The following is an 11,358-nucleotide window of genomic DNA, read 5'->3' as shown; positions in this document are numbered from 1 at the left end:
TTGGATATTATACGAGGTAGTTCGTGACATACCCATCCACAGCGGTAACCCAGCGACGTTCTCCTTGATTCACGCTGACATTCGCGTCGATCACAGACGGCTCCGCAACCCAGGCAAAGGCTGCAAGGGCGGCGCTTCTTATCGTGGAGACCCCAACTATAGTCGCAATGAGCCACTAAGGTCGGATAAACATGAGATCTATTGAAACATAAGGGTGCCATACATTTTGATTCTGGGCGCCGGTTGGGGCATTGAATTGGATAGGTTGTCCAAGTATGAGAGGCGCAGTAGCAAAATTGCCGTTTACGTCCTGGATGGTATAGGTGCCGGTTGGAACTGGGGCTGCCATTGGTACAGGTGATGGTCGATAATGGGATATAATGGGAGTGCTGGGGAGTTGAAGTAAAGTTGCAGAGTTTTTATACCCAAGCAATGGCAAAGATCATTAGATCTGGGACGTCGTTCTTGGGACGATCGAGCAATTACTAGTAGCTTTAGGTAACATAGAAAGGTTCGGTACCCGTGCCGCTGGTCCTTGGCTTCTTCCAGATTCACTTGTATGGCGTAGACATATTGAGAGTCTGAGGCTCTGCCAGTGATCGACAATGTCACCCGAAATCGTTCACATGAGGTCGCAAGAATCATGAGGCCAAAGTCCAATGTCTTCTGACATTTAAATTGAACGTTCATCCGTGTCAGGCGCCTATTAATCCACCAATTTGAGAGGCTCTAATCGAGTATTCGGGAAGCGTATCAGCACTCACCCCCTCCAAGTTCTCAAGTTGCACGCGTCGGCTTCTTCCTTTGAAACCGGATTTGAGTGAGTTGGTCGGATAGCCCTCGAAAAACCTCCAGATCCACCAACCCGGACAAATTTACAAATTCTGGGGGTAGACCGGGCACAACCCAGACAGAGACCGCCAAATGGCGTCGGGACAAAACTCCGATTTTCGGGATCAGACCGTTTGTGCTATGACCCAAAAAAAAACTGGTGCTGTGGCTCCACGATTTGGTCTTGACTCTTGACACAACAATTGCCTCCATAAAACACAATAGATCGAGATGTGATATATCCTGGAGAAAAGGGTTACGGAATCATGGTCAGGATGTAATCAGAGTCGCACACCTTTGATATTTATATACACGTGAACCAGTGTTTCTTGAACTTTCAAAATTACAATGTCACCCCAAATCTTTGACATGAGATCGCAAGAAACATCAGGGAGTTCTTTGGGTGTGTTCTTCTCTCCTGTGTATGTGAAAGCCCCTGAATCTTTTAGGAAGTCGGCGATTTGGGAGTTCCTCTTTCATTGCCATGCTCCGTTGGCGAGGCACCTTACCCGGTTCGCATGATACCCGGGCCGTACGTGTCCAATGGTTGACAACTGGGCGTCGGCGCCTGATAGGTGAGGGTGTAAGCGCAATGTACTCTAAGTCTGATAGCTGGGTGGTTGCGCTCCAGCACTATCAACTTTTTGTTTTTCGTCTTTCAGGTTGGCTTCGTAGGTGACGAACGATGTGAAGGAACAGGTGTGTAATCTGTCTGAATGTTTGTTAACCAAAGCGAGTGATGACCAGGAACTGGGCGCGATGGTTAAGTAGATAAAGCCGAGACCGACTTCCCAGCCCTTGCCAGAGGTGCCTTCTTTTTGCAATGTTTCTCGAGGGTACGTGCCCTTTCAAGTGGCTTGCGTTTCATTTTTCGTCGGAGCGCCGGAAAGAAGAGCACTCATCTGAAATACATTCTCTAGCATTCTCTCTGTCATTCCCCTTGGATTAATATAATTGCAAAACAGCGTGAGAAGGGTAGCAGGACAGAACTTACCATACCCAAGTAGCCGAAAAGCACGCAATAAACCAAGCTTTCACCAACTACGGAGTGCATTGTAACTATTCACATCAAGTCCTCACGGTCAAAGGCGTCCCCTTTTACGTTCAATATAATCCGTGCTCGAAAGACCGCCAGCGGAATGTGTGATTACGCTGAAGGCGCGTTAAATCGAGCGTAGTTCCTCGATGCGCACCCTCTGACACAGCTGTGGAAGCAGGTACTGAAACTGAAGCGCCTTCAGGTTATGCAAAATGCGGAGGCACGGACTGCTGACTTCATTTTTTGAAACGGGATCGCCATAGACTGTAAGGATAAACACACACCGTCAGGGGAGTTAAAGGTGGCGAAGAGACGGAGCTGGGTCTCTCATGAGGCATCCCAGTCATGTCGCCTTTGTAGTCGTCTTTCCTAATGCAGCTTGCCACCGAGCAAAGGCCAGGCCCACACGCGGCAACAAGTTCTGATCTGAGGCATAGGCCCCGCGGGGAGCGGACCACTGGGCTCTAAGCAAAAGTGCTGTCGTCACTGTACCCAGCCTTGTATCTACGCGCCGTTGCTCGTCGTCGTCAAGAGGTGGGCAGCACCTCGCGGGCTAGAAGAAGGTTGGTAAATGTTCGCAATTCTGATGTTGATTCTTGAAGGTGTGTACTTACACCTTGTCTCAGCAGCACGGCGCCCTTTCCTTTCGAGGGTTTGGACCCACTGATAACGAACTACACGATCGCAGCTTCGAGCCTCATAGTCTTCGTTGAGAATGTTTGGAGAGGGGCGGTGCGGAGCGCCGCGTGAAGTTCTGTTGAAATGGCATAAAGTGGGGATTATTACGGTCGCGAGGAGTACTTAGTACTTACTTCTCGGTCCTCGTCCTTCATTCTTGTGTTCATCGAATGCATGTATATGCGTTCCCTGACTGTGACTCTTCAGCTTCAGGTAGTGTATCCGTCCGTTCCCCGCACTCCCGCATCCTTCCAAAGTTCCAACGCCGTTTACGCGTTAGATCGAAAGGTAACTCTTCGTGTACGCGTTATCGTTGCCTTGTCCGCCTTCTCACTGGCACGTGTCGTTTAGATTTGTCGTAGGTAGTAGAGCGAAATCTAATGCATTTTTGTCAGTGGAAAACTCGCGTAAAAGAGAATATGGTACTCACTGTGACACTGTCGCCTGAAACTGCTGATCTGACAGTCGTTGCTGGGCGCGTTAGTGTGTGCATGTATGATGGATGTTTGATGTTTGTAGTCATTGTAACCCGATATATTCAGTCTTCGAAGGTAAACACATACATGACTTGCAACTTTGTCCAAATCGCAAACATCAAACGACTCGATGCGATTCGCTACTAATGGTACTTACTACACTGCCAATGATTCAAGTATATCTCATCGTTCCTGGTCCATGAAACCATGCTCAGAAGTCGCGAAGGTACTCGTCCTTGTCTGCCATCTCTATAACCGCATCAGAAAATTTCACGCTTCCCATCCTTTCGAAGAAGCGGTTCTAAAGTCAGGACAAACAATGCGTAAGTAGTCTCTTGCGATCAGAAAAGAAGCGATGCTGCATACCTGATACATCTTCTGGCTCTTGTCATGAAATGCAAGCCAACGGTGACTGTGGGTCGTATCTTGGCCGTACTGGAAGGTGTCATCGACTATGAATGTAATCCCCTTCTCGCCAGGGACATGCTTTGCCCTGAAATCATCGAGCATGTCCTTCTGAATGTAGAGCAGTCCCGAGTGTTCGTCCTCCGACGCTACAACGCAGAGAAAAATAAGATCTACTAATCCAATCACGGAAGTAGAGACTTACCGCGTGTAATGTTGGTGTAGGTGACAATGTAGTAATCCTGAGATCTGCTTTGCAAGGATTGCTGCCAAATAATGTGCACCTGTATGTGAGTGACGGTAGCGGAGTCGATGACTCGGAGAAAATCTCCTTTCTTAACAGGCATTGTAAGCTGTGTGTGATTCGTTTTAAAATGTGAGCTCTGGGGTTGAGGGTCACTGTTTATATACTTTCTCGAACCATGTGGGCTCACATATATCAGTCACTATGTCACGTACCAAACGTAGTAGCCGGACATGACAATGACTCGTAATGAACGGGCCAGCCGGTCCCGGCCGGACTTTCCAAAACATCCCTTTACCAACGGACCAGCCGGATGCATACAAATGGCTTGCGGGCACGGCGTCTCTTGCCGCGGCAGCTACCTACGGCAGCCTTCTGGGTGTCCCGTCGGCATCACACCATAGTTCCCCAATCTTTACTAGAACAACTGTAATACTGTTACCTGCTTTGATGTTGTACTGTTTGCTTCTATCAGTAGTAGCTAATTGTAAATCTCTGCCCTAAGCTACTTGCTCTACCACACAGCTGCTGGTCAGCAAAGCATGCTGTATATACCCCAACCTGCTCTAATGGTAAATTACCTGTGTCCATAATATTAATCAATGACATCTATTGAAATTGAATATGTCAACTCTGGTTAAGCATTTGATTGACTCCAATGGGGCGGTTATTTCAACTCCCGTGGGGCATTTGATTCACTCCGGCAGAGAATTTACAGCTGAGTATGTCAACCACCATGGGCATTTAAATTTGACTATTTTGACTCCATGAAGAATTTGATTGACTTGAGGGGTTATTATGTTTAATTGTAAATGCATTGCCAGAGTTGACATACTCAATTTCAAATGCCCTGGAGGAGTGATCCCAATGCCCCATGGGAGTCAACATATTTGATTTAAAATACCCTGTCAGAGTAAATAAAATGCCCTGTCAGAGTAAACTACATGCGCCGTGGGGGTCAACATATTTGACTCTAAATTTCATGACAGAGTGAATAAAATGCCCTGTCGGAGTGCCCTGTGAGAGAACATATTTAATTTTAAAAGCCCCGACGGCGTAAATAAAATGCTCCGTCGGGGTGAATTAAATCGCCGCGGGGTCAAAATATTTGATTTTAAATTCGCCGACGGGGTCAATAAAATGCTCCGTCGGAGTGAATAAACTGCCCTGCAGAAGTTAACATATTTAATTTTAAATGCCTCAATGGAGTGAATTAAATACCCCATGAAAGTCAATCAACTGTCTCCCACCCAATTCAAATTTTATATTCCCCATCGGAGTGTATTGAATGCTTTGCAGGAGTCAACATATTTAATTTTACATGCCCCGACAGAGTCAATGAAATGCCCCGCCAGAGTTGTGGGAGGAAAAAATGAGCTGTACTGTTATAGCTTCTCAATACATCTTTCCAGCATACTATAACTGTTGTAAAATAGGTTCAAGTTTACTTTGGAAAAGAATTTTGGCACATGGTGGAGAAATGAGGTTGAATGCATGAAATATCTCGCAACATGATATTGTTGACTTTTCTGTATACTTTGCTACCAAATCTCAACATCTGAGCCTTTCTTATACATAGTTAACATATGGCAGAATATATATCCCCTGCTCCGAAGCAGTTTTCTGATGGTTTGGGGGAGCTGGAGCTTGAAAGGGTGAAAATATGACTCTAAACATGAAACCACATTCTTTCTTATTTCCTTTCACTATCTAAATCTTGTTGAAATGCTCCCATACTTTCCCCAAATATAGCCTACATACTTTAGAATCAATTCAGATAGGTGGGGGAAGCAGTTGTGAGGGAAGAAAAAAAAATATAACTTGATGTATGCAAAATGGCATGTTGTGCAACTGGTTTGTATAAAGATTCATGCACCAAATAGCTCTTTCCGAGGTCTGTTCACAAAAACTTCTTCAATCACTGAGAAAACTATTCCAAATGATTCTATTCCTTTCTGGGATCCCCCCAATGTCTTTATTTTGTTGGCGCGTTGCATCACCAATGAGCGCGGTGCAGTGCGTAGTTTCAGATGGTGTGTGAATAATCACATATTCCAAGCCATTGCATGTTTCAGTTCACATGGATGGATGATCTGGGCACCAGCTTAAAAATGCTGTAGTGGATTGACTCCTCTATCTTGAATAAATGCTTCGCCAGAGCTGACATATTGAATTTTGAATGCCCTGTCGGAGTCAATCAAATGCCCCACGGGAGTCAACATTTTAAATTCTCAATTCCCTGTCAGTGTCAATCAAATGCTCTGCCACAGTCAATAAAGTGCTCTGCTAACTTGACGTATTCAAGATCATGCCACAGATGACCATATAATATATTGTGGAGGTCATGTTTTCAATTTCAATGTCAAACACCCTGATGGGGCCATTGCCGACATGCCTTCAATCTCAACCTCAAACACCCCGACAGCAACATCCTCCGCGGTGCTTTCAACTTTAATGACAAACACCCTGATGGTGACATCCCCCGCGGCACCTTCAATTTCAATGTCAAACACCCCAACAGAGACATCCCCCACGGCGCCTTCAATCTCAACCTCAAACACCCCAACGGCAACATCCTCCGCGGTGCTTTCAATTTTAATGACAAACACCCCGATGGAGACATCCCCCGCAGCACCTTCAATTTCAATGTCAAACACCCTGACGGCGACATCCTCCGCAGCGCTTTCAATCTGAACCTCAAACACCCCGACGGTGACATCCCCCGCGGCACCTTCAATTTCAATGTCAAACACCCCGACGGAAACATCCCCTGTGGCGCCTTCAATCTCAATGTCAAACACCCTGACAGAGACATCCCCAACAGAACCATCAATTCCAGTTTGAAACCCCAATGGAGCCACAAATGAGTAGACGAGGTGTGAGTAGCTAAATGAAAAGCTTTCATTTCTTAACTACAAGGTGAGTGTTTCCCTGTTGGGACAAAATTCAGTTTTTGGTTGATATGGAGACTATCTTGCAGGAGTTGGATGAGATAAAGATTAAGATACATTATGCTACAGATCTAGATGGATGTAAGTAAGGGGAGAGAGGCCCCAGTTAATTTTTTTTGTAGTTCCATCAGGATGGGCTGAGAGCCCGTCGGGACGTGGTCAGAGCCCATCGGTTAAAAAAGTGGTTCCGCCGCGGGAGCGTAAACCCTGCCAGGGTCAGAAACCGGCCACTTTGTTGCCAATGGAACAATGGCAATCAAACCGGCCGCCCCGGCTGACCCGTTCACTATGACTGATTGTCACATCTGGCTGTTCCATTGTTATTGGACCCATGTGACTGAACTAACTAGTGGGCTGCCTAAAGCTGTGCAGATGGGAATTGTTAGTGTCCATTGAATACTTAGTAGTTGCTCGCTACAGAGGTCTCACACTGCCAGCATCGATAGTCCGGATGATACTTTCTGCGAACGCACAAATGGAGACAAGTGAATGCCTCTGAGTTATCACCACCCTCAATTTCAACATTGACTTGACATTGACTGGCCTTGACAATCTGGAGTGTGATGTTTCCAAGTGACAAATTTGGCCCTCGGAATTTGGGGGTGAAATGTTCTTCAGGGGTCACATTTGGCACTCTGACAGACGATACATAGTTGTCAAACAATACGTGCGTGCTGGAGAAATGTCTGTCCTAATGTCAATGTTGATGAACCTATTTCAAGTTAGGTCTAGTAGAGTCAAGTCCGAATGGCTGTGTTTGCGGTTATTGTGATGTTCAGCTTTGTAGTGCCATCCAAGGGGGTAGGCGGAACATGGATCCTGAACACTGGCCGAAGGCCGAAAAAAAAATAGTGACCTGAGGTATTTCTGTCACGAATTGAGCCGCACCGCATGAATCTGACTTGCCCAGTCTACCACCTTCACCCGAGTGTAGTCATTCTGCATCGCCTCTCGAAGCTTGGTCCGTTTATCATTCCACTCTGGCAACACCACTCCCAATTCAGGCCTATCATTCACAACATCTGCCTTTGCATACTCCTGTTTATCACCTATAACACCATCGACGATGACGGATCATCCTTCCCCGCACACCGCTCTTCAACTGCCACCAGCCAGTCTTTGTCAAACTCTACAGGGAATTTGGGTATGAGTTCTCCAACGTCTGCAACAGTGAAGGGGGTGTAGGTGATCAGATTTTACATGTAAATTACATTGTTGACAGTTCATAAAATTCTGCTTTCTCTCGCTTATGTTCCTCCATGCAACAGCTTGCATGCAGAGCATTTTCAATTTGAAAGTTTGTGAGTTCTGTGTTGATAGGTAGGCTGACTCGGAGGCTGTAGCTACCAAGAAGCCAGGACCATAGGGCAAAAAAAAAATTCACTAAGACATTGGAACTTGGAAAACATACCTTATATAGTAGGAGGAGGAGGGGGGGAGGTCAACCAAATTCCCGAAAAAAAAAATAGGGAGTGTTGGTACATTTTCCACGTTCCGCCACCCCCTTGGTGCCATCCGCCAGAGTTGCACATGCGCAGTTGCAGAAACTGAGAAAGCAGCAGAATACCATCTGGCGGGCCACGTGTGCTTTTCCAAGCCTAAGATTTGTAAATCGTACTCAAATCATTGCTTCATTCGACTCCGAACTTAATGAAAATACAATGTCACTGTCCATACAAACTTGATTCACAATCCAAACAGTTGGCACACTCGAGTGTTGCTCAAGTAATTTGATTTCATTTGATTCAGACGACTTGGGTGAAAGTGAATTTAGCTGCAGCACCAGGTGCCACTGCGACGAGAACAGCCCTCTGAAAGTTTGAAAATTAGTATGAATAGTAATAATAGAGGCACTGCCAATACATCATTGGTATTCGCCCAGAACAATTGCAGATCATACGTCCCAATGGTGCCTTGGTTACTGAAAAGAGCATTGGCAGTAAAAATTTCAGGGATTGGATATTATACGAGGTAGTTTGTGACATACCCATCCACAGCGGTAACCCATCTACTATGGTCTGCTAGATTCACAGTGACATTCGCGCCAGCCAGAGATGGCTCCGCAACCCATGTGTATAGTGTTTAAAGGTTCAGTCCATAGGACCGCAAAAAACCGGTGGACCGAACTGAACCGGACCATGGTCCGGTCTTTTTTTCGGTTGCAGTTGCCCCAATTTGGGGTTGGTCCAGTTGCCAGTTGCCTCATTTCGAAAATCTTTTAAAACCGTTCAAAGACCGGTTTTAATCGGTTGCAACCGGTTAAACGGTCACGTGCATTACATAGCCTTGTAACCACGTTTATTGCCTTTTATTGGGTTTTTGTTTCATCAAAAACGGTTAAGAACTGAGAAAGATATAACCAAATCCATATTTTACCCAAGTCTCTATGAGATGTAATTCGGTTTCAGTCATAGCTATGTCAAATCTTCATTAAATCTCTTGAAAATTGGTAGAATGATGGGTATTTATATGCTTTACTATTTTATTTAACCCGTTTATTTTTCAGAGTAATAATGGTTGAGATACAAATGGTTTATATTGGTATAATAAATTATACACAAAAAAACCGGTCTGGATCGGTCTGAACCGGTATCATGGACCGCAAAAGACCGGTCCTAGGTGGTTCGGTTCGGTTCCCTCAATATCTGGGTCGGTCCTGGACCGGTTGCGGTCCAAGGGCGGCGCTTTTTATCCTGGAGACCCCAACTACAGTCGAAATGACCCACTAAGGTCGGATAAACATGAGATCTATTGAAACATAAGGGTGCCATACATTTTGATTCTGGGCGCCGGTTGGGGCATTGAATTGGATAGGTTGATTAAGTATGAGAGGCACAGTAGCAAATTTGCCGTTTACGTCCTGGATGGTATAGGTGCCAGTTGGAACTGGGGCTGGGGCCATTGGTACACGTGATGGTCGATAATGGGATATAATGGGAGTGCTGGGGAATTGAAATAAAGTTGCAGAGTTTTTATACCCAAGCAGTGGCAAAGATCATTAGGTCTGGGGACGTCGTTCTTGGGACGATCAGGCAATTGCGAGTCACACACCTTTGATATTTACATACACGTGAACAAGTGTTTCTTGAACTTTCAAAATTACGTACAATGTCACCCCAAATCTTTGACATGAGGTCGCAAGAAACATCAGGGAGTTCTTCTCTCCTGTGCAGTGTTGTCTTGACCTGTTTGACCCCGTCAAGAAAGAGGTCAATTCAAAGGGTCCACTAGTGGTATACACTCTTATGATAAAAACCAGACACATGCCTGGAAGGCGATGTGTATAATGCCTAGAGGTTCAATGAGACAACTCATTATTTTGTCTAGTATTTTCATTCATTAAGTTCCCTGTGTATTTCATTTGGTTTTTTCATTAAATGGCCTAAGTGATCTCATTAATATTGTATTGTGATTTCCTGCAATATTTCATTCATTATCTCTGGATATCTCATTTTGCTTTTCATATGAAAGCCTGGTGCTTTCAATATATATTTCATTCTTAGCTCCAGGACATTTCATTGGAGTTTTCATATATATATCTGGCGCTTTCATTGGATATTTCATTGTTAGCCCCAGGATATTTCATTGTGCTTTTCATCTGAATGCCTGGTGCTTTCAATGGATATTTCATTCTTGTTCCTAGGATATTTCATTGCACTTTTCATAGATATACCTGGTGCTTTCATTGGATATTTCATTGCTAAACCCAGGATATCTCATTGTGCTTCTCATTTGGATGCCTGGCGCTTTCAATGGATATTTCATTCTTATTCCTAGGAGATTTCATTGCACTTTTCATATGTGTACCTGGCGCTTTCAATGAATATTTCATTTTTAGTGGCAGCTGACCTTTCAGGGTCCAGGGTGCATTTCCAAATGTAAAATGGCAATAAAATCAGGAAAAATTAGGGCTCATTGCTGATCATCATGTTGTAACATTGTCAGGGTCCAGGGTCCAGTTCCAAATATGGTAATATATCCAAAAATAGCGGAAATATTGAATATATATATAAATGGTGTACAGAACATCAGGCACTGCCTTCAGGGTCCACTTCAGGTTCCATCCCAAAAGGGAAATATCACCTGGTTTGACCAAAAAGTGAAGAAAACCAACTGGAGAATGATTTTACCTATCAGGGTCCATGTAATGGGATGTTGGGATGATGGTCACATGACCAATTACCAAAAATGGTCAAAAAACAAAAGTTGTAGCCCTACACTGTAGCTTCCTGAATCTGTTCGAATTATGTTCTGAAGTGCTCCCGTTGTGGAGATATGAGGTAAAGGAATCCCAAAAGTGTCGTGTTTTTTTTTTTTGTTTTTTGCATTTTTCTCCATGAAAACAAAACCAAACAATATGATTTCAGTATATTTAGAAAGCTAAAAGAAAGGGCTACAACTATTGTATCGTGGGGAAAATGACCAAAAAAGGAATCAGATATAGACTACCAAGTTTACTGATAGACTACAAAAAAGTCGGACTCAACTACAAAGTTTACTGATACACTACATAAGACTACAAAAGTCAGACATAGACTACAAATTTTACTGATACACTACAAAAGACTACAAAAGTTGGACTTAGACTACAAAGTTAGGGTTAGGGCTAAAAGGTTATCCAAAGTCAACCTAGCCCATCCATCCCATACATGGCACATATTTGATGGGGAAATGGCTGGGGAATATACAGATACATTGCAGGGACTCTATTCCATGTCTAGTTTGAGGAATCAT

At 44.5% G+C, this 11,358-nt stretch overlaps 4 protein-coding genes across 4 annotated transcripts in view; all 4 read right to left on the bottom strand.

Annotated features, from left to right (window-relative positions):
* Nucleotides 1-387, bottom strand: part of LACBIDRAFT_295592 (uncharacterized protein) — a gene marked incomplete at its 3' end in the record, with an annotated part of 1,138 nt that extends 751 nt beyond the window's left edge. The window contains exons 1-2 of the mRNA XM_001887891.1: nt 224-387; nt 33-175 (exon numbers count right to left, since the gene is read on the bottom strand). Coding sequence (XP_001887926.1) covers nt 33-175; nt 224-349 — 269 coding nt within the window. The remainder of the gene's footprint in view (nt 1-32; nt 176-223) is intronic.
* A 2,848-nt stretch (nt 388-3,235) lies between these two features.
* Nucleotides 3,236-3,776, bottom strand: LACBIDRAFT_310976 (uncharacterized protein; the record flags this gene model as incomplete). The annotated part of the gene is made up of 3 exons (XM_001887890.1): nt 3,236-3,325; nt 3,391-3,578; nt 3,635-3,776. The coding sequence occupies 3 exons, from the start codon at nt 3,774-3,776 to the stop codon at nt 3,236-3,238; spliced, it is 420 nt and encodes a 139-aa protein (XP_001887925.1).
* Nucleotides 3,777-6,015: 2,239 nt separating this feature from the next.
* LACBIDRAFT_333283 (uncharacterized protein) lies at nt 6,016-7,908 on the bottom strand (the record flags this gene model as incomplete). Its single annotated transcript, XM_001887889.1, has 5 exons — nt 6,016-6,559; nt 7,098-7,315; nt 7,513-7,630; nt 7,717-7,786; nt 7,836-7,908. The coding sequence occupies 5 exons, from the start codon at nt 7,906-7,908 to the stop codon at nt 6,016-6,018; spliced, it is 1,023 nt and encodes a 340-aa protein (XP_001887924.1).
* Nucleotides 7,909-9,262: 1,354 nt separating this feature from the next.
* On the bottom strand, nt 9,263-9,560 carry LACBIDRAFT_310975 (uncharacterized protein; the record flags this gene model as incomplete). The annotated part of the gene is made up of 2 exons (XM_001887888.1): nt 9,398-9,560; nt 9,263-9,349 (listed from the first exon to the last, which is right to left on the bottom strand). Exons 1-2 carry the CDS (start codon nt 9,524-9,526, stop codon nt 9,263-9,265), a joined length of 216 nt encoding a protein of 71 aa, XP_001887923.1. The 5' UTR covers nt 9,527-9,560.
* Nucleotides 9,561-11,358: the final 1,798 nt, after the last annotated feature.

Source organism: Laccaria bicolor, genomic scaffold (genome assembly GCF_000143565.1).
Source record: "Laccaria bicolor S238N-H82 LACBIscaffold_49 genomic scaffold, whole genome shotgun sequence".
In the NCBI taxonomy this organism is placed as follows: Eukaryota; Fungi; Basidiomycota; class Agaricomycetes; order Agaricales; family Hydnangiaceae; genus Laccaria; species Laccaria bicolor.
This window is presented reverse-complemented; position numbering and strand designations above follow the sequence as displayed.